This window comes from Eptesicus fuscus, chromosome 23 (assembly GCF_027574615.1).
Source record: "Eptesicus fuscus isolate TK198812 chromosome 23, DD_ASM_mEF_20220401, whole genome shotgun sequence".
Lineage (NCBI taxonomy): Eukaryota > Metazoa > Chordata > Mammalia > Chiroptera > Vespertilionidae > Eptesicus > Eptesicus fuscus.
In genome coordinates this window covers 10,889,734-10,910,801 of record NC_072495.1, presented here as the reverse complement: position 1 = coordinate 10,910,801, position 21,068 = coordinate 10,889,734, and the positions used below count along the sequence as shown (strand labels likewise).

Here is a 21,068-nt window from a genome sequence, read left to right as displayed (position 1 = left end):
CCCAACTCATCATCACAATACTTCATTTTCTTTATTCATTCCACAAATATTTGCAGAAGGTCGATGGGGGACCCAGTGCCAAATCAGACCATGAGGTAGCCTGGTAGGGGAGTTGTGACAAATTCTGGGAATCACTCGAAATCTGCACCGTCCAATAAGGTAGACACTAGTTACATATAACTATTTAAACTTAATTACAATGAAATAAAATTCAACATTGGGCTCCTTAACCCCACTACCCACATTTCAAGTGCTTCAATAGCCACATGTGGCTAGAGGCTCCTGTATTATCACAGACGAGAAACATTTCCATTGACAGCCCTGCAGAGGGGCGGAGTGGTAAAGCCTGTGGGCTCTGCATTCCTACAAGCTCGGGGTTCAAGTTCTGCCTGTTCCACAGCTGTAAAATGTGGGCAAGTGGCCTGATCTCTCTTTGAGCCTCAGCTCAAAAAAAAAAGGGGGGCACTACAGACCTTCCTTCACAAAACTTTGATGAGGATTCAGAGAGAGAGCAAAGGCGAGTGGCTTTCCTCAAAGATATAGTAAGCTCTCCAAGATCAGGAGCGATTGTAATTCTATATAAATATGGTAACAGCTTCAATTTCTAACAGTTTGAAAATCCTGAATTCTGAGGGTTCCATCCAGTCTCATCCCTTCCTAACTAACTCCCTTGGGAAGCTGGTGGCCCACACCCTGCCCGGCCTGGAGTATGTGTGCAGTCGGAGCTGGTTCTTCTATACCCCCTGTCTTAAAGCACAGAGCTGCTCAATGAACCTTTGATGAATGAAGAAATGAATGAATGGGGCCAACACAGAATCTGACTGGGCTCCTGGAAGAAGGAGCAGGAGGGTCCAGGAAATCATTATGATGATGTTTCCAATACAACTGGCCTGGTCTTCTTCTTTTTTTTTTTTTTCCTCCTTCCTGCAAGAAAAAGTACTTCTCTTGGAGAATTACCTTAATCTTCCTTCTCTCACCTCCTGCCCACTCCTCTGGGACAATTAGCCAACACCGGGAGCTCAAGGGTCTTGGCCCTTCCCCCTTTAGCCCAAAATTACCACCTCCCCCACTTTGAGCAAATGCCTGGAATTCTTTCAACAGGAGGACAAAGCCTTTCATCTGCCAATTACTGATAAAGGGAAAATGCAAATATCGCTGGGGAAGGTTATCCATCAAGGGCTCAACATTTATTGAGTGACCACTTAGGACCAGGCTGCAGGGTAGGCGTTCTGGGGGAGTCAGAGGGGAACAAACCCCCGGCTGGCCCATTCTTCTCTCCGGCCTTCAGTTTCCTCAGGGTTTGTAGAGGGAGGGGATTAAATTAGGTAACTACTCTACCCGTTCCCACTCTGACATGCCAGGAACTGCTCATCGGGGTGATATATGGACTTAACCGTTTTTACCCTAAGGTGCCAGTCATCGGATCTTTTCCTGATACCACTTTTGGGGGACACCATGTGGCCACATGGGGGGAGAGGTCTTTAGGAGGAAAGAAGAATTAAGATCAAGCCTTCTATTTCAGTTTTCCTTTTTTCCCGTGACCCCTCCAGTCCATGCACCTTCCTTTGCACATGTTTGTTTCATGATGTGGGAGCAGTAAAAAGCATGTGATGTCCGAGGCCCCCCTTTGAGCCCCGGAAACCCCACTTACAAGCTGTGTGATCTTGGGTGAGCGGCTTTGCCTTTCTGAGTCGAAGTTTCCTCATCTGCAAAATGAGGAATAACAAGACTATTTCCCTTAAAGGGTTCTTGTGAGAGAGAAGGAAATAAAATGGTCCCTGGTTCTTGACAGAGGCGGAAGGCAAAACCCTTCTCACTCCCACTGAGCCAAAGTGAAACAAATTTTTGACGTTTGCCAGCTAGTGGACTTGGATTAAAACAACTTCTAAGTAGTCTTTGGCGGAGGTGGGGACAGAATACAAAAAGATAGGGCAGGAAACTTGAAGGTGAGTGAGTGGGAAGCCGTCTCTTAGGGTGACCAATAGGAGCTGATGGTTCACATCCAATCTCTGATGAGGGAAGCCACTTCCTCTCCGCACGTCTGTCTGATTGCTGTGTTGACGTCTGTCTGATTGCTGTGTTGACGTGGGGATGACAGGAGGGCAGAGCCATCTCCAGAATCATAACTTCCCTGAGCTTCAGTTTCCCTTCTGCAAAACGACCTGCTCTAGCTATCACACACGGTTAGTGGCAGAAAAGATACAATATTAAAAGAACGGGAAGTATTCTGACAACGCCTGCTATAAGCATCTATGAAGTCCCTTAACTTGTTTCCCAGCCCCATGTCATCTAATTGTGATATTTTCTCCCAAGATCAGGCCTGCGTGGCCTAGAGGACTGTTTAGGGCCAGCTTTTCTCATCAACCAAAGTAGACCTGACTGTTCATTTAGGATTTCAGTTTTGGGGGTGGTCACAACCACCCAGGTATGTGGACAGGGAAGCATACCCAGGTCTAATGACACTCCATATATGCATAGAGGGTGCCCATATCTCCGCCGAGAAGCCGTATAGGATTAATCAAGGGGGGCCCCGAGTTCCCTGTGCCACATCCCAGAGAGCCTTGCATCTTTCCGCAGACTTTTCTCTTATAAATGGCCAATAAAGGCTTACCCTCCGCCTGTTTGCCAGCCGTGTTAGGAGGCGCCAGATCCAATTCTCTCGGTATTTCACTCCTGAGCCTCTATTTCCTCCTGTTGGCGAGCGCAGGGACCTTTAAAAAATGTTCAACTTCTGTTCCAGGGCTCATCGCTTAGCAAAGCAAAGGACTCCACAGACGCGGGCAGAATGAATGAATGAAAGGCAACGTCTTCCGGTCAGCTCGGATCTGAAAAGGCGCTGGTCTGGCTGTATTTCCTGCGCGTTTGTGTGTGTGACTGTGTGTGCATGTCCATATCTTTTGAGTCCGGGAGTTTAAAAGTTATGCAGTTCGTACAGGTATGGAGCTGTGCTAATTTCTTCCTGAGCCCCCAAGTGCTTCCTCCTGATGGTAGGTCCGCATATGGGTGGGGTGGGGGGGTCCTAGGAGGATCGTCCCCACCCAAAAAGAAAAGACTTGCAGCAGCAAAAAAAAAAAAAAAATTAAAAATGCTTTGAATTTCGCTCGGCCCTGTAGGTAATGGGATGGGGTGGCTGAAGGAAGAGGAAGGGTAGCCCGTGGGCAAGGGGGGCAGGAGTTGAGCTGGGGGTCATCTTTTGGGGTGCCAAGCCCCAGGGGCTTTCACGCCAGCTTGCTCTGCTTGCATTTCCGTGCCTCCCACTGAGGCCAGCCGTGCAAATCTGCACCTCTTCCCCCACCCCCTCCTCCTCCTCTCTCCCTGCCCCGCCATCTCCGGGATGCGCCCTCCGCCTGCAACTCAGCCTCCAAAAGTCAGCTCTGCACACAACTCCCCGGCGGCGGCGGCGGCGCCTGCGTGCAGAGGCACACTCGTGACCCAACAACAAAACAGCGATGCCAGGGCGCTAACGGCGCCCGGTGCCTCCCGGGCGCCCTTCCCGCCCCAAACCTCTCCGGGCCGCCGCCCCCGCCCCCCCCTCGACTGCCCGGGTGCCGCCCCCCCTTCCCCAACCCCTAGCCCGGCCGCGGGCTCAGAGCGCGATCGGCAACAATGTTTACGTTCCGGGGATTATGACGTCGACGCCTCTCCCCCCCCCCACCCCCCTACAACTGCTGAAAATGGTTTCCTAGGACTTTGCAAACGGATCTGCTTAAGTGTTGGTGCAAAACTTTGTAGATCTCGGCTCTGACTTGCTTTATTGATTTATTTTTTGATTTGTTTTCTTTGGTCTTCTCTCCTTACCCCCTCCGCCAAAATGCAGGGGGCAGGAGTGTTGACAATTAATTGGTGAACTCTCCTAAAAAAATGGAGGCAGAGAAAGACTCTGGAAGAAGATTGGTGTGTAGCTTTTTTTCTCCACCCCCCCCTCCCCAATCTGTATCTGGTATATGATAGATCTATTTTTTGTTGTTGTTTCTTGCTGTCTTTTCTTTCCTTTTCTGTTTTGCAAGAGGACCGGAAAAAATATAATAAATTGCATGCAAAAGGAAGCCAGCAGCTTACTCCTCCAGTCCCTTGTGAGGCTCAGAGTCTCAGACACTTAAAGTGGCGAGGTGGTAGCGGGGAAAGGCGTAGAAGGGAGCTGAGCGGGGCTTGGGGTTCGCCTGGAATCTGGGGGGCTGCGGGATCGGGCGCTGGGCGTTGGAGGGAGGAGGCAGAGGATGCGGGGAGTGACGGGGGAGTCTCCTTAGGAAGTGAGTGTGCGCGCGCGCTTATGGGGAGATGAGGCAGCTGCTGGTGCGTTTTGGGGTCTCGGGATGGGAGCTTTGTGGCGGGCGGTCTGCCTCTCTCCCACTCAAGCCCAGAACCCCCCCCTCCCACCTCTTCTTCTTGCACCGGAGGGCGGTCGGCGGGGGCAGCTGGGGTCTCAGTCCTTTCATTTCAGCTTTCCAGCTTTCCCGGTAGGTCGGGGGCGGCTCCAGTCTTAGAAATGCCGCCGGCCCCGGTTCCGGCTTCCCGGCTCTGCCGCCGCGGCCGCCGGGTTGCTGTTAGCGCCGAGCCGGGCGCCGCCGCGGCTCCACCCGGGGCCTACAAATGCCCCGCCAGCCCGTGCGCGGAGCCCCCCTCGCGGGTTACATAACTAGGCTCCCGGCTGAGTGGGCAAAACTCAACACCTCTCGGGGGTGGGGGGCAAGGGCGAGCCCCCAGATGTCCCTCCCATGGCCTCCAAAGATGCAGGAGGGGAATGCCCTGTATAGGGCGCAGGCAGACACTGGGGGTGCGGCCCCTCTCATTATCCCGATTTTCAGCATCTTAGGCATTTGCGCAAAGTTGCTCGGGTGGCAGTGGTGGGGTGCAGGGGGCGCGCGGCTTCTGCACCTGTTCGAGCTGGCCTCTTGGTGAGAGACGACCCCCAGGAACCCCCAGTAACGTCCCGGGCTCTCTGGCTTGGGTCCCCGCAGCGCCCGATTGACCGCCAGAGATACGACGAGAACGAAGACGTGTCGGACGTGGAGGAGATCGTGAGTGTCCGCGGCTTCAGCCTGGAGGAGAAGCTGCGCAGCCAGCTGTACCAGGGGGACTTCGTGCACGCCATGGAGGGCAAAGGTGAGGCGCCCCTCCTTCAGCTGCCCTCCACGCCGCGGGCCGAGCGCACGTGGGGAGGGAGCTGCCGGTGGCTGGGTTCGTATTTCGCGCCCGCGTCCCCCATTCCAGGGGATCCGGTGACGAAACGAGGCCGAGCACTGGGGGTGGGGTGGGGTGGGGTGGCAAGAGAGGAGGGCAGACTAGAACCGGGGCCGGGCGTGGGCCTAGGCCCGGCCCGCGCCCACCATCAGCCCCAGGGTGGGCAGAGGCAGGGGTCCGGCCAACAGAGGGACCTGGGGACGAACGAAGGGACGGATAGGCGGACGGAGGGAAGGCGGGTGCGCCGCGGGCTGCCCCTCCCGGAGCCGGCCCAGCTACTTGCGCTCTGCCCGGCTGGAGTCTGACTGGGGCGAAGCCCCCCCCACCCCCCCACCCCCCAAGCCTGAAGCCTCCCAAACCCTGGCTATTTCGGGCCCTGCTAGTTAGGAACTGGCGCTGGGGGCGCTCAGGGATCATTGAATGATGGGCCTCCTCAGGCCTGGGGTCTACGGAACCCCGTCATCTGGGGGGCTGTGCCAGACTGGAGCAGGGTTCCGTGGACTCCCAAGTTGTTGGGCGGAGCCCCCACTTAAGCCTGAGGCCTCCAGCCCTGCAGCCCTGGCTGTTTGAAGTGGGGACTGGGGGTGAGGGAGTGACACCCCTCTGGCTTAAGGCTGAGTTCCCTGTTCCCTGGCACTGGAAACAGAAGACTTGGGGCACCCCTCTAGGATACGGGGTGTCTTCTGGGGCCGGAGACCTTGAGAACTCTGTCCCTCTTGAGAGCCCTGCCAGTTTAAAGCAGAAGTTGGGGAAGCCTCTAGGATTCTGGGGTGCCACCCCAGCCTGGTACCAGGAAGGTGTCTGGGGATGTCCTCTGGGCATTGGGGTGATGTTCTGGTTTGGGTCTGAGGCCTCCAGAGGCCCTGTGGGGTCGGTATTGTGAAGGTGCCCTTGCCTACCTAGGCTTCTTCCTCCCTTTGCCCTCCCGGGGTTGGTAAGTTTATCCTCCCCCTTCAGAGCTCCGAGTTTCCTTTATATTACTCCGTTCCCATTTTGTTTGTCCCCCATCCCCCCTGGAAACCCGCTCCATCCATCCCTCAGTGAGCTGATAGCTGAGAAGCCCTCCCGCCCCCCAGGTTCCGCTTGAGTGGCTTGCCTGTGGGGTTAGCCTCTGGAGAGACTGTCCAGGCTTTGCATTTTGAAGTTTCTCTTTTGTGCCCACTGTTTCCTGGGGCGCTGGGCTTCCGTAGTAAGGGGGGAGTTGCAGGGGGGAATTGCGGGGGGGGGGGGGCCAGAAATTTCAGCAGCCTGCCTGGTTTTTCTGGGCATCTTTGCAACCCAGGAGCCATTCTCAACTTCATTTAAATTTCCTTAGCACAAATGGGATTTTAATTCCTCTCCTTTCTCCCCCCCTGGTTCCGAGGAGCTGGCGGATCCTAGGAGGAAACAGCAGGCAAACTCTTCCCAGTCATCTGTGAGGCATTCTCTGCCCGGGATCCCTGGCCTGTTTGAGGAAGCTGAGGCTGATCCTCTGGGTGGGCTTTGGGTGTGTGTGTTCCCATAAGGGAGATGCCTTAAATCTGCTGTCCAAGCGCCTTTCAAAGGAGAGGGCCCAAGGGTTTTGGTAGTTCATTCAGATCTGGCCCCCGAAACTCGGGGGGTGGGGGGGGGGGGGAGGAGCTGCGAAACAGAAGGAGCCCTTAGCCTGGATTCAAAATAGAAGCTTCTTAAACTTCTCTGCCTTTAAATCCTTAGGAATCCCCATTCACTCTGAGCCCCTGGGGATCCGAGCTGGTGAGGTCAGGGCTTTCCCCAGCTCTGGTTTTGTTCTCTCCCTCGACGAGCTGAGCTGCCTTGGCCTCCTCCCCCTCCGAGTGGCCCCGGCGAACTGTTTCCCTGGGGCAGGAGCTCCTGTGACCCCAGAGCTCTTCTGTCTCCCTTCCGATGGGCCGGGGCCGCCCTGTGCCCCTGTGGGTTGCCTCCCTTCCCTGAGGATTTGGGGATGTGAGCGTTTATCTCAGCCTCCCTCACCTCCAGAGTTAGGGTGAGGATTTGGGGGTCTGCACTAGACGAACCCCAGATGGAAAACGGCTGTGAATTTTCTTTGGGGCCTCTCCGTGTCCCCTTCGCACAGCCTTCGCCTGGGGAGCATCCCTCTCGGTTATCCAGTTGGAGCAAGTATTGTGATGCTGCAGCAGAATTTCACTGTTAAGGCAACAAAGCGGTGCCCAGTTCCCTAGTTATTTTGGCACCAAATACACAGTTTCCAGGGAAACCGACTTTCCCCCCCACCCCTCCCCTTCACTATACGGGATATTACAATAAGATCTTCCCCGATGCTCAGCTACAATGAGAATCCTCCTCCCAGCCTCCTCTCTGGGCCTTCAGATCCTCCCAGGTGGCATTCTTCAATTTTGCAGTCCCTTTACTTTCTGAGCTCAGCTGGGGAGGAGTTTCTCTGTCCCTCTTTCTCAGCACTAGCCAGGGCTCCTGTGTGGGGCTCTTTCATGAGTCTCCCTCCCCAACCCTCGCCATCCTTGAGCTATTCATTGACAAGTTCTGACCCATGGGGCATGCCGGGAATGACTGAGTAGGCAGAGGAGCTGATAGTTGGCATGGCTTCTCCTAGGCGTCGCTTAATCCATTTCCCTGTCCTTTTCCAGGGCGCTCTGGCTCTGGAGCTGGTGTCTGCCTCTGGTGTAACCCCTGCCCCTTCCTCCATCATTTTTCTTCTCCCAGCCAATTGCCTGTGGTTCTTTTGCTCCTTCATGACTTCACCAGCTTGTTTTAATTCCAATATCCAAACAGATTTCAACTATGAGTACGTGCAGAGAGAAGCTCTCAGGGTTCCCTTGATATTTCGAGAAAAGGATGGACTGGGAATTAAGTAAGTTGCTGAAACTAATTGCTCCCCCCCCCCCTCACCCCGGTCTCCTTCCCTAACACAGTTTATACCTTGGGATGGATTTCTCATAGCATTTGCTCCATCCATCTTTCATCACCAGGAAGGCTCTTTCTTCATTATCTGGGGGATATAGTATCTCTTTGTTCAAGACCCGACAAAGGGGGAAAAAAACTCTCTAAAGATGGGTCTTTTTCAGAGAAGTTGGAAAAAAAAAGGATGTAGGGTGCTCAAACAGTGTTGACTTTCCCCCCTGATCCACCCCAGTTAACATACAGTGACTTCCTTAAAGAGAGTGTGCCTCCTGCCCCAAATTAGGGAACTGAGGCAGGGCCTGGACTGGGAAGGATTGGCCAGCCTCTAGGCCCCAGGCAGGGCACCTGGGTACATATATCTTTTTTTAAAAAAAATATGTTTTTATTGAATACTAGAGAGAGAGGAAGGAAGAGGGATAGAAACATCAATGACAGAGAAACATCGATTGGCTGCCTCCTGCACAACCCCCACTGGGGGATCCAGCCCACAACCCAGGCATGTGGCCTGACTGGGAATCAAACCGGTGACTGGTCCATGGCTCGGTGCTCAACCGCCGAGCCACACCAGCAGCCACTGGGTGCCTATTTCTACTCAGACTCCCCCTGTGTGGGAATTGGTCTGTTTCTGTGGAGGAAGGGTTCCCAGGATCCTAGGCCCCTGCCTCCCCTTTCTGAGCCTGCCCAGCACCTGCCTCCTCACTGGGACTTGTTTGGTTTACTTTCTCTTGGAGACCTGTCAGAGCTCCAGGTGGGGAGACATCTGGGAGGCAGCCTGGAAGAACAGGTTTCCGCCCGCCGGGCAGGGGTGGGGAGGAGGCTGAGGGTGTCATCTCAGCCTGCTGCCCTCTCCGGCATCTCCGGCTGCCAGACTTGCTCAAGCCTCTCATTCCAATGGATAGAAATGAAACCTGCAGCATCATTGTTGATGAATAGTGAATGTCACCATAATCATTATCGCCCCCTTGCCATATCCCTGAAGTTGCCCCTCCCCTCTAAACTTAGAGGGGTCCCTCCCACCCTCTATAAAACTCATTATGCAGAATATTTTTTAGAGGGAGACACACAGAGAGGGGTACCCACACTGAAAGAAACAGGTGTTTGGATGCCCAGCTCTGGCTCTTACCCTTGACACTACCCTTCAGACTTGCCTGAAAAAGTGGGTGGACAGTGGATGTTCCCTCTTTTCTGTAGCAGTGTGAGTTCAGGAGTCAGGGAGAGCGTGCGGGCTTGGTTTGCCCATTGGTATGAGGAAGGGGCTCAGCAGTGACCCTCCCTTGACCAGCTGGTCAATCACCCTCCCTCTGGATTATCTCAATTTGGGTTCCCAAAATGAGAGCAAGGACCCAGCCGGCGTGGCTCAGTGGTTGAGCATCAACCTATGAAATCAGGAAGTCACGGTTTGATTCCCAGGCAGGCAGTGTGGGGCATGCAGGAAGCAGCCGATCAATGATTCTCTTTCATCGTTGATGTTTCTATCTCTCTCCCTTCCTTTCTGAAATCAATAAAAAAATATTTTTAAAAAATGAGAGCAAGCTCTAGCCCGTTTGGCTTAGTGCAGTGGTCGGCAAATGGCGGCTCGCGAGCCACATGCGGCTCGTGAGCCTCGGTTTGCCGCTCTGTTGACTAATGAGTTTGCCGACCACTGGCTTAGTGGATAGAGCATTGGCCTGTGGACTAAAGGGTCCCGGGTTTGATTTCCATCAAGGGCACATGCCTGGGTTGTGGGCTCAATCCCCAGCAGGGGGCATACAGGAGGCAGCCAATCAATGATTCTCTCTCGTCATTGATGTTTCTCTCTCTCTCTCCCTCTCCGTTCCTCTCTGAAATCAATAAAAATATTTTTAAAAAATGAGAGCAAGTTTCCCTTGCCCCCAGAATTGGGTTGAACTCTCTGGTTTCTGGCTTCTCATCAACGTCTGCTCCTCATTTTCTAGGATGCCTGACCCTGACTTCACAGTCCGAGATGTCAAACTCCTAGTGGGTAAGTTGCCTGCTGTGTGTGGCTCCGAGTTGCTGAAGTAGGGAGGGGGAGAAAGGGAAGGAGGCCTGACCAGCTGCCTGCTTAGGTTTTAACTGCCTCTGACAACAAAGTCCCCTCGGGAGGAGGCAGGAGCAGGTGTGAGCTGCACCCGCGTCATTGTGGGGAACAGGTCAGATTGCAAAGTCCTAAGAAGCTGGATCCGAGGGTGTTTGCCAGTGCGCAGTTTGACGAGGCTGATTTGGACCCTCGCCTCCAGCTTGGGTGTCAGCGACCCAACCTTAGATCTCTCCTTGGAGTTTGCTGATGAGCTGCAGGGTAACTTTCGGCGTGCTTTATGACCCCTGGAAGACTTTCAGACTTTCCAGAGGAGGGATTGTTCATTCTTTCCTGCTTCCTCAGGGCTCCAGGCAGGTCTGGGGCAGGCTGGCCACTGATTGCCCAGCAAATGCCGATGAAGGCCCTGAGCACCTGCAGAGTGGCTGCTCACTGAGAGCTCCCAATTCCCGGTAGACTAGGTGGCAGGCGGCATTTCAGATTTCACACGAGGTCGTTCGATAAGTCCATCCTTTGTTTCTCAAGTAGCTCCTAAATGGCAGGCAAGTTCAGAGCTGTGACCATGACAGACAAGATCGCTGCCCTCGTGGTTGGAGTGATGGGCAATAAAGAAGTCAACAGTATTTTTGTTGTTTTTTTTAATAACTTTTATAGACATTTTTCAGAAGTCAACTGTTTTTAAATATATGTATCATTTACCCTGAACGGTTTGGCTCCGTGGATAGAGCGCCGGCCTGCGGACTGGAGGGTCCCAGGTTCTATTCCAGTCAAGGGCATGTACCTTGGTTGCGGGCACATCCCCGGTGGGGGGTGTGCAGGAGGCAGCTGATCGATGTTTCTCTCACATCGATGTTTCTAACTCTCTATCCCTCTCCCTTCCTCTCTGTAAAAAATCAATAAAATATATTTTTTAAAAATGTATCATTTGAAGGGTGACAAAGGCTAAGGAGAAGTAAATCAGAGTAATGAGATGAAGCATGATGGTACTTCTTTAAATTTTTTTTAAATTTATTAATTTTAGTGTGAGAGTGAGAGAGAGAGAAACATTGATGTGTTGTGCCATTTATTTATGCATTCATTGGCTGTCTCTTGTATGTGCCCTGACTGGGGATATTGGGACCATGCTCTAACCAACTGAGCTACCTGGCCAGGGCCTATATGACAGTGTTGTAGATGGGGGGTACTCAGGGAGGGCCTGGGTAGTGGTGGTGTGAGGACATTTGGACAGAGATCTGACTGATGAGAAGCCAGCTGTGGGAAAGAACGTTCCAGACTGTAGGATGAGCAAAGGCAAAGGTCAGGAAGTGTGGGAGGAACAGAAAGAGCGAGGGGGAAGTAGCGTGAGAAGGGAGAGATCACAGGATCAGGTTCATATAGGGTTAAACTTTTTTCTAAATATTGAGATAAAATCCCCATACCATAAAATGTGGAGTGTACAATCCAGTGGCTTGCAGTATATCCCCATCGTTGTGCAGCCGTCACCACAATCTTATTCCAGAACATTCCTGTCACCCCCAAAATAAACCCTGTACCTCCCAATTCCTCTCTGCCTCTGTCTGCTTTTTGCCTCTATGGGTTTATCTATTTGGACATTTCATATGAGTGGAACCATATAATATGTGCTCCTTTGTGTCTGGCTTCTTTCTCTGGGCATCATGTTGTCACGGTACATCCACATTGTAGCAGGTGTCAGTATTTTATTCCTTTTCATGACCGAATAATATTCTGTTGTATGGACAGACCACATTTTGTTTATCCGTTCTTCAGTTGGTGAACGTTTTGGTTGTTTCTAGTTCTTAGCTATTATGATTAATGCTGCCATGAATATTCATGTACAAGTGTTGTATGGGCAGACGGTTTTATTTCTCTTGGGTATTTAGCTAAGAATGGAATTGCTGGGTCATTCGGTAACTATATTTAACCTTCTGAGACACTGCCAGACTGTTTTTCAAAGCAGCTGCACCATTTTACATTCCTATTAGCAAAGGATGAGGGTTCCAATTTCTCCACATCTTCGCCAACACTTGTCATTGTCTGTCTTTTTGATGAGAGCCATCCTAGAGGGTGTGAAGTGGTGTGATCTGATTGAAGTTTTGTAAGAGCCCACTCTGGTGGCTGCGTGGAGGATGAAGACAGCTGACCAGTGGGTGTGTCAGATAATCCGGCGTGAATAATTGATCCCAAAGTGTGTCATCTGATACTCAGAAGGGAGGCCGGATCAGCTGGAAGGAGATGGCAATGATGACAGAAGGATCTCGGTTAACTGGCAAGGGCTTGCTCAAAGGACAGATTTTTTTTTTTATAGGGGGGATTAATGGTGATGGGAAAAAATAAACAACAACAAAACGATTTATTTAAAAGCAGGGATTCCAGAAGTGCTGAAGGAAGTGAAAATCAGAGCTAAAGGGAGCAGACTTCCCAACGCTGGGCAGATGGGGTGATGGACCCCCATGAATCAAGTCTTGGCCCAGGCAACCCGCTCTGGGGCCTCACCCCAGCCCCAGCCTCTGCTGTTGAACAGCCCTGGTTTGAGGCCCCACTCTGTTAGTTGATGGGTGACTTGGGGAAAGCTACTTAACCTCCCTAAGCCTCAATTTCCTCATCTTCGAAGTGGAGCTAATCGGCTAATTGCAGAATCTGCCTCTAGGAAGGACCCTCTACAAGAATGAATGCTTACTCAGAATTATGCTGGATGACGAGTGCTCAATAAATGGTCCCCGTTACTCTTGATTATAAGTGCAGGACATTGGGCTGATGAGATGCTCTTTATGAACAAGGATTAAAGCCAGATTCTCAAATCTGGGGTTCAGGCAACATCGCTGTCTTGCTGACATCGATTTTGGCCCTTTTGAGGAATTTTCAAGTCCTTGGCGGTTTCGTTATGGTTTGGTGTGTCCAGGCCGCCTCTTCTTTCCCTGAGCCTCATTCTTCTCATTGTGGAAGCAAATCCATGGTCCCTGTGCCCTTGCCAGCTCTTGGAAAGTCTAGGATGGCAAAGAAGGCAGGACTAGTAATACCTGCACAGTCTCCCCTGGCATTTCTGTGATGATCAAATGATCGGCGAGTATCAAAGTGCTTTGTAGAGCTATAGTGAGCTCTGCCGCCGTGAGGGAGGCCTGTAATTGTGGTTAGCATGGGGTGTTATTATGCCCATCTTAGTGCACACACACATCCAGAGAGCGGCAATGGGGCACCTTTGTCATAGCAACTGAAGGGATAAGTGTAACTCCAGCTGGCCTAAGCAAAACAGAATGAGTTCAAGGGTGCCTTCCAGGCACGTCTTGATCTAGGTGCTCCAAGAAGATCTCAAGAAGTTGATGCAAATTTTTCCTTTCTGCTTCCTCTTTCTTTCTGCTTCATTCCTTGGCAAGCTTTTCCCCATGTGGTGGCAAAGTTGGGGACCCAGCAGCTCCAGGCTTCCGTCCTACCAGCTCAGGGTCCTCCTTGAGGACCCCTCAGTCATTCCATCAGATGTGTCTGGATGGGCTCTGATGGGCTGAGCACACCCCACCCAGCAGAACCACATGCACTAAGCATAGGAAGGAGGAACTCTCCAGGGTTGCTGGGCAATAGGAACATGCCCCTACCACACATGGGAGTTCCGATTTGGAGTGGGTGTATGGGGGAGGCTGGACCACCCCTCCCAGATAGTGTGGGATCTCAGTCTCTGTCTTCCAGCCTCCTGCCCTCTCCCCAGGTCACTGAGGACTGAGATGGCCTACAGCAATGGGGTCTTGCATATTATCTCTTTCTGACTGGGAACCATGACCTCCTGGTTCATAGGTCCACGCTCAACCACTGAGCCACACCAAGCCGGATGCATATTATCTCTTTATTGTATTTCTCTCTACTGAGGATGCCCAAGCCAACTGATGCTTTCTCTGGCCATTTTTCTTCAAAAATTGTCAGGATAAATCACCTCATTCAATATTCATTTATTCTCTTTTTTGTTTTCGTGGTTGGATTTTTCCATTTTATTTCTTGTTCATGTCGATGACCTGAATCATGAGAATACAACTGAGAAGGGCTATTTCCACTTTACAGGGTTCCCAGGAACAGCAGGTTTGGGGTAAACTTGAATTCTGTCCTGTTTGGGGGGCTGGGTGTCCCTAAACTCTCCTCAACGCACCATCCCCCACTAAGGCAGAGCCACCCTCTTCCCAGGGAGGTCTCAGTGCTGCGAGGCTTCCCACCTAGAAGCTGGCCCTAAACGTGTTCTCTTCATTTATTCTTTTAATTATAGAAATAATCACCTATCTTTTATTAGATGTTTACCATATGACCTCATTTGGTCCTCACCAATAATCATATAAATTAAGTGCTGCTGTTCACTGTTCCAGATGGGGGATCTGAGGCTCAGAGGGAACAAGCCACACAGATGGTGGGCAGTGAAGCCAGGCCCTGACCCCAGCCAGCTCTAGGTGTTTCCAAAGCCCATGCTTTTGCTTTTATGTTTACAAAGTGCTTTCAGTAACTGTGGCAAATCACTAGGGCAGGTCTTTCTCCACTTTCCAGATGAGGAAACTGAGGCCCAGCAAGGTTCAGGGATATACCCAAGGCCTCACTGCTGGGAATTGGAGAGTGGGATTTGACCCGCGGCCAGTGCACTTGCCTCTGTGAAAGACTCGCAAGGAGAGAATTTAAAAAAACAACAATCCAGCTTGGCTGGTGTGACTCATTGGCTGAGCACCGACCTATGAACCAGGAGGTCACAGTTTGATTCCCAGTTGGGGCACATGTCCAGAATGCAGGCTCCAGTGTGGGGCATGAGGCAGCCAATCAATGATTCTCTCTCATCATTGATGTTTCTTACTTTTTAAAAAATATATTTTTAGTGATTTCAGAGAGGAAAGGAGAGGGAGAGAGAGAGAGAAACATCAATGATGAGAGAGAGTCATTGATTGGCTGCCTCCTGCAAGCCCCCTACTGGGGATCAAGCGCACAACCTAGGCATGTGCCCTTGATCGGAATCGAACCTGGGACCTTTCAGTCCGCAGGCGGACACTCTATCCACTGAGCCAAACCGGTTAGGGCTCTTCTTTTTTTAAAATATATTTTTATTGATTTCAGAGAGGAAGGGAAAGGGAGGAACAACAATGATGAGAGAATCATTAATCTGCTGCCTCCTACATGCCCCCTACTGGGGACCGAGCCCACAACCCAGGCATGTACCCTGTCCTGGAATTGAATAGTGACCTCCTGGTTCATAGGTTAATACTCAACCTGAGCCACCCCGGCTGGGCTCATCGTTGATGTTTCTCTCTCTCTCTCTCTCTCCCCCCTCTCCCTTCCTCTCTGAACTTAATAATAAAATATATATATATAATATATATTTTTAAAAGCACTGCAAAAGAAATCAGAAACTTGAGAATGATAGAGAAGATTCCAGAACCACGAAGAGGGCCAGTTGCGTGCACTCTCTGAAAAGCAGGCTGGGGGGAGTTTGGGGTCAGGGCCCATGTGTGCTTCATATTAGTGTTCAAGGTCACCTTGAAGCCTCTCCCCGGCTTTGAGCCCTTGACTCTTAGAACTGACTGATGGAGCCTTCAAAGCAGGGCCAGGGGGCCACGGATTAATTTCTGCAGCTGGAACTTGTTGGATGTGTGTGTAGCCTGTGAGCGCAGAAACCAGTGAGACTGGGAACAGGGGAGGGGAGGAGGAGAGAGAGACGGGGGGGCTGAGCTGTTGGCCTACTTAGAAATGCCAGGCCCCGCAGCTCCCAAGTGGAAAATGTCTCCTGGAACCCGTTGCCTTCGTGGGCCGGAGCGTTCCAGCACTGTGGGTCCCTTGCAGGCTCCAAAGGGCAGCTTGTCCCTGTCACCTGCTCCAGGGGTGGCTGTCCCCAAAGCTTGGAGGACCGCATTCCATTTTAGCACTGATGTGTCCCTTTTGTCCCTACGGGCATTTGCTGGGCTTCCTGCTCAGAGACAGGGCACTTGTACCCAGCTCTCCTTTGCCGCCCGTGGCAGAGCCGACTGGGAACCTGAGAAGCCGGAGCGCCAGTTCTTAATCCCCCAGCTCAGACTGAAAGAGACTGGCAGGCCCCAAGTGTCCCCAGTGACTCCTCTGGGTCTCTTCTGCCTCCTACCTTCCCCCATTTCACATTGAAGGGATCTGATCTGAGGATTTAAGAACTGGGCTAAAAGTCAGCGCGGCTGCCCTGGGAGAGAACCCACAAATGACCTAACCCAGTGGTTTTCAAAGGGGAAATCCCGAGAATCTGGATGTGAATTCTGAGCACCCCCCGCCTCCTACCCACTTCAGCCTGAGCTCTTGTTTTTGTTTATGCATTTGGCTCTTGTCAAAGCTTCTGTTTGAAGAAGAAAGCGTTTTGTGGCAACCAAAAATAAAGTATAAAGGTCAACTACTTCCTGTCTTCACACGCTAGGCAGTTGAGGCCTAGAGCAGGGGCAGTCGGGGTGCCTGGGACTGAAACTCAGTCCAGGGCTCTTGGCACTGTCCCAGGTGCCCTTGACACACCCACTCCTCATTCTGTGACCGCCTGTGGGCTGTCACTAGCTGAGGAGCAAGCCAGGCACCTGTGCTTCCAGCATGGTTCTTCAAGTGAGGATCAAAGAGCTGGAATAGGCTCTGGCTGGCGTGGCTCAGTAGTTAGGGCGTCGGCCCACTCACCAAAGGGTCCCTGGAATTCTAGATGCAATTGGCTGATTGCTGTGCCTACCCACATGCAGGCACTTCTCAGAAGTGTTGCATGTTCATTATCTCATTTCAGTCCCAGGACAACCTCATGGGCTGGCTACCACTTTTGCTTCGGTGTAGTAACTGATCCTCAGAGAAGCTAAGAGGCCCAGCTGAGGTTTGAACCCAGGAAGTCTTTGCTTAATCACTGCATTGTGTCGCTAGGGGCAGCTGAGCTCTGGGCCTTTGGTGCTGACTTGCCAGCAAACCCTCTTCCCAGGCAGGTGTGACCTTGAGCAAGGTTAGGGAGGAGAGGGAAGGAAGTGGGAGGCTGGCAGAGCAATAAGGATTTGGGGGGCCTGTTCTGGCCCCACCTCCCAGACTCTTAACAGCAGGCTCTCTGCCAGGTGGGCTTTCCAGAAAAGCTGAGCAGAGCCCACCTGTTCCAGGAGCCCTGGTGAGGAGCCAGCATGGCCAAGAGCACACCGGAATTTCCAGCAAAGTTCAGGGATGCCCCCTGGTGGATCTGCACTCCCAGCGCAGAAATAATGCTCTTCTCCCAGCCTTCCCAGGATCCCTGGGTGCCTGGAGCCAGCCACTGAAGGAGGCCAGATCATTTTTCAGGCTCAGCTCGTGATTCAGTGTTGCATAGGATGGGGTGGGGGTGGGTTGGGTGGGGGGTTGAGCATTCCATAGAATTGGGTTCAAATCCCACCTCTGCTGCTCGCTAAGTGGGCATTTTGGGGCAAGTTAGTTGTCCAAGTCTCAGTGTCTCATCCATCAAATGGGTTTAATTGAAGTTCCACCTTACAGAACTCTTACCTCAATTAATTTAAGATAACCTGTGTAGAGAGCTTGCCTGTGCTGGTGTGCTCATTAAATATTAACTATTCTAATTGGTAGAAAGAGTATGTTCTGGGGCAGTGGTCGGCAAACTCATTAGTCAACAGAGCCAAATATCAACAGTACAACGATTGAAATTTCTTTTGAGAGCCTAATTTTTTAAACTTAAACTTCTTCTAACGCCACTTCTTCAAAATAGACTCGCCCAGGCTGTGGTATTTTGTGGAAGAGACACTCAAGAGGCCAAAGAGCCGCATGTGGCTCGCGAGCCGCGGTTTGCCGACCACTGTTCTGGGGGAACTTGAGCCAATCACATCCGTTTCCAGACCTTGGTTCCCTCATTAGTAAGACAGGAACAGTCCTAATTAGCTTCTGGGGTGGTTGTGAAAACTAGATATTGAATGCAAAAGATAGTAACCCCCAAGTTCTTTTACGCGTTTAAGGCATTACTCTTTTAAAAAAAATATTCCTATTGATTTTTACAGAGAGAGGGAGAGAGAAAGAGAAACATCTATTTGAGAGTGGAACATGGATGGACTGCCTCCCCCATACCCCCAGGTGGGGATTGAACCTGCAACCTGGACATGTGCCCTGACTGGAAATTGAACCTGCAGCCTTCCAGTTGACAATGCCCAATCAACTGAGCCACACCGGGGCTTAAGGCATTACTTTTATTATTCACTTCCAACCAGGTGAAAGGCACTACGTATTTATTCAACAAATACTGACTACAGGCCTGTCATGGGCCAGACTTTGTGTGCAGAGAGCTGTGTTTGCAGCAGTGAACAGAAGGGAATACTATGCACATCAGAGTGTAAGCTCCATGAGGGTTTTTGTCTAGTTCAAGGGTCTGCAAACTTTCTCTGTAAAGAGCCAGACAGTAAGTATGTATTTCAGGCTTTGCCCGGCCGTTGTAGCTCGGAAACAGTCGGAGATATGTGAATCAATGAGTGGGGGCTGTGTGCCCATAAAACTTCATATATGGACTCAGACATTTGAATTTCATGTAATTTTCACATCACAAAATATTATTGATTGTGGGCCATACAGGAATCGGTGGCGGGCCCATTTATTGCTTAGTTTAGTCTTAATTCTCGGGGTAGCTTTGAACATGGTTTTTCTCTGGTTGACACATTTCTAAGTCTCCATAGACCGTATATTTGTCACATTGAACAGTGGGCTTCTCATTGCAGTCCCAGCAGACAGGAGGTATGAGCGTTCGCCCTACAGCCGCATGGAGTTAGTTGGCAGTCTGCTTTGTGTCTTCCTCCCCTTCAAAGTGCGTCCGCTTAGCTTCAGTTGTTGCTTCTGCCTTGGCTGGGATTCCCACTTTACAGATGGGGAAGTAGAGTCCCTGGAAGGGTCATAATTTCCTTAGGGTTTGTGGCCAGTGGTGGCCCCAGGGCTAGCAGCAGTGGCCCTGTCTCCTAATTCAGAGCTTGTCCCCTTCTCTCCTGGAGCTCGCTGCTAAGATGAAGGTTGGGCTTTCCTGAGGAGGGGCACGCACTCTCTGTAGTTCCGTCATTCATAGGAGAAGGCACGCGTGACATGCTGTACCGGACAGCCTACATTCATCGTTTATTTGTTCCATAATAAACTGGGTGCCAGATACGTGGGGTAAAGAGGTGAACAAGACAGATAAGACCCCTGCCCTCGCGATGATTGCTGAGTAGTAGGGAAGAAAGAGCAGACAAAGAAACGAATTTAAGAATTGTGATGCCAAAACCGGTTTGGCTCAGTGGATAGAGCGTCGGCCTGCGGACTGGAAGGTCCCAGGTTCGATTCCGGTCAAGGGCATGTACCTTGGTTGCGGGCACATCCCCGGTGGGGGGTGTGCAGGAGGCAGCTGGTCGATGTTTCTCTCTCATCAACATTTCTAGCTCTCTATCCCTCTCCCTTCCTCCCTGTAAAAATCAATAAAATATATTTAAAAAAAAAAAGAATTGTGATTAGTGCCAGGGAATAACAGAGGGACCCATTCATGTATGTACCAGACACAGTGCCGAGGACTTCTGGTAATCATCGTCTGGTTTAATCCTCACAACTAGCTAATGAGGAGAGATGGCAGGATGAAGACATGGCTGTTCAGAGAAGTGAAGTAACGTTCTTGGCCTCACAGACCAGGCAGGGGGACCACTAAACACTTAATTATCTGTTTAAGTCCTATCCTTAGATAAACAGAAAGGCCTTGGGTGCCATGCCCAGGATTATTTGGTTGGCAGTGGGGAACCCTCTCTGATGGGTTTAAGCAGAGAGAGGAGTGTCCATGGTCAGGTGTCTGTCTTAGAAAGCTCATACTGGCAGCGGTATGGAGGGTGGGGGCCGGGGGGGGGGGGGCGGTGTAGTTGGAAGACAGCAGCAATGGTGGACTGGACTGGAGAGGAGCGGTGGTGGTGGAGGAAGCAGATGGATTGGAAAGATTCACTAAGGGGAATGGACATGGCATGGGGGTGAGGCGTATGGGGGAACCCTGGAGGAGGAGGAGGTTGTGTTTTATGGGGCTCCCAAGTAGGATCTGGCCCTCAGGCGGCAGGAGCTACCAGCGTGTGGATTCTGCCCCCAGGCAGCCGGCGGCTGGTGGACGTGATGGATGTGAACACTCAGAAGGGCACAGAGATGAGCATGTCCCAGTTTGTGCGATACTACGAGACACCGGAGGCTCAGCGGGACAAGCTGTACAACGTCATCAGCCTGGAGTTCAGCCACACCAAGCTGGAGCACCTGGTCAAGCGTCCCACTGTGGTAGGTAGGCCCCTGGCCGAGGTTCCCTCCCGGACACCCTCCACCTCCTGCCCTCGCCCTGCTCCCCGCCGCAGGCCTGGGGGAAGAGGGGGCGGGAAGATGGGCGGGATGCCGGGGACAGGCGGAAGGGGTTGGCTGATTTGGGAGCCCAGCAAGTGCTGACGGGGGTCTGGCTTTCAGGTAGACCTGGTGGACTGGGTGGACAACATGTGGCCGCAGCACTTGAAGGAGAAGCAGATGGAAGCCACCAACGCCATTGCAGAGATGAAGTACCCGAAAGTGAAGAAGTAAGACTGCTCGCTGGCAGCGGGAGCTGGGAGGGGTGACTCCCAGCTGGGGGGTGGCAGGGGGGGGGGGGGAGGGGGCTGGAAGTGAGCCGCCAGTGATGCCACAGCGCCGATGAGATGGGAGGGATGGTGTGGGCAGGTTGGCATCTTGCTTCCCTGGAATCCAGAGGGTCTGCGTCCTGCTCTGGGGCCGCAGTCTCCTTCCAGATGGTCCTTTGGCCTCGCTGCCAGCTGTCCCCAGGGGGTGTGATCTGAGGAGGAGGAAGGTAATGGAAACGGTCTCTGTGCCCATGTGTATGTGCGTGTGTGTGCATTCATACGTGTGTGTGTGTGTGTGTGTGTGTGTGTGTGTGTGTGTGTATGTGCGCGCACACACACTTATCAAGTCTTTGTCAACTCAGAGGGGGCGTTTTCAGGGAGACCGGTGCCCCACAAACACTGCTTTTGCTGAGGGACGGGGAGGG

At 51.9% G+C, this 21,068-nt stretch overlaps 1 protein-coding gene across 1 annotated transcript in view; it reads left to right on the top strand.

Annotated features, from left to right (window-relative positions):
* The first annotated feature begins 4,261 nt into the window (after window positions 1-4,261).
* The window catches only part of KDM2B (lysine demethylase 2B), a 91,073-nt gene continuing 74,266 nt past the window's right edge, over window positions 4,262-21,068 (top strand). The window contains exons 1-6 of the mRNA XM_054712644.1: window positions 4,262-4,293; window positions 4,959-5,103; window positions 7,930-8,008; window positions 9,993-10,039; window positions 20,139-20,321; window positions 20,502-20,604. Coding sequence (XP_054568619.1) covers window positions 4,279-4,293; window positions 4,959-5,103; window positions 7,930-8,008; window positions 9,993-10,039; window positions 20,139-20,321; window positions 20,502-20,604 — 572 coding nt within the window. The 5' untranslated portion in view covers window positions 4,262-4,278. The remainder of the gene's footprint in view (window positions 4,294-4,958; window positions 5,104-7,929; window positions 8,009-9,992; window positions 10,040-20,138; window positions 20,322-20,501; window positions 20,605-21,068) is intronic.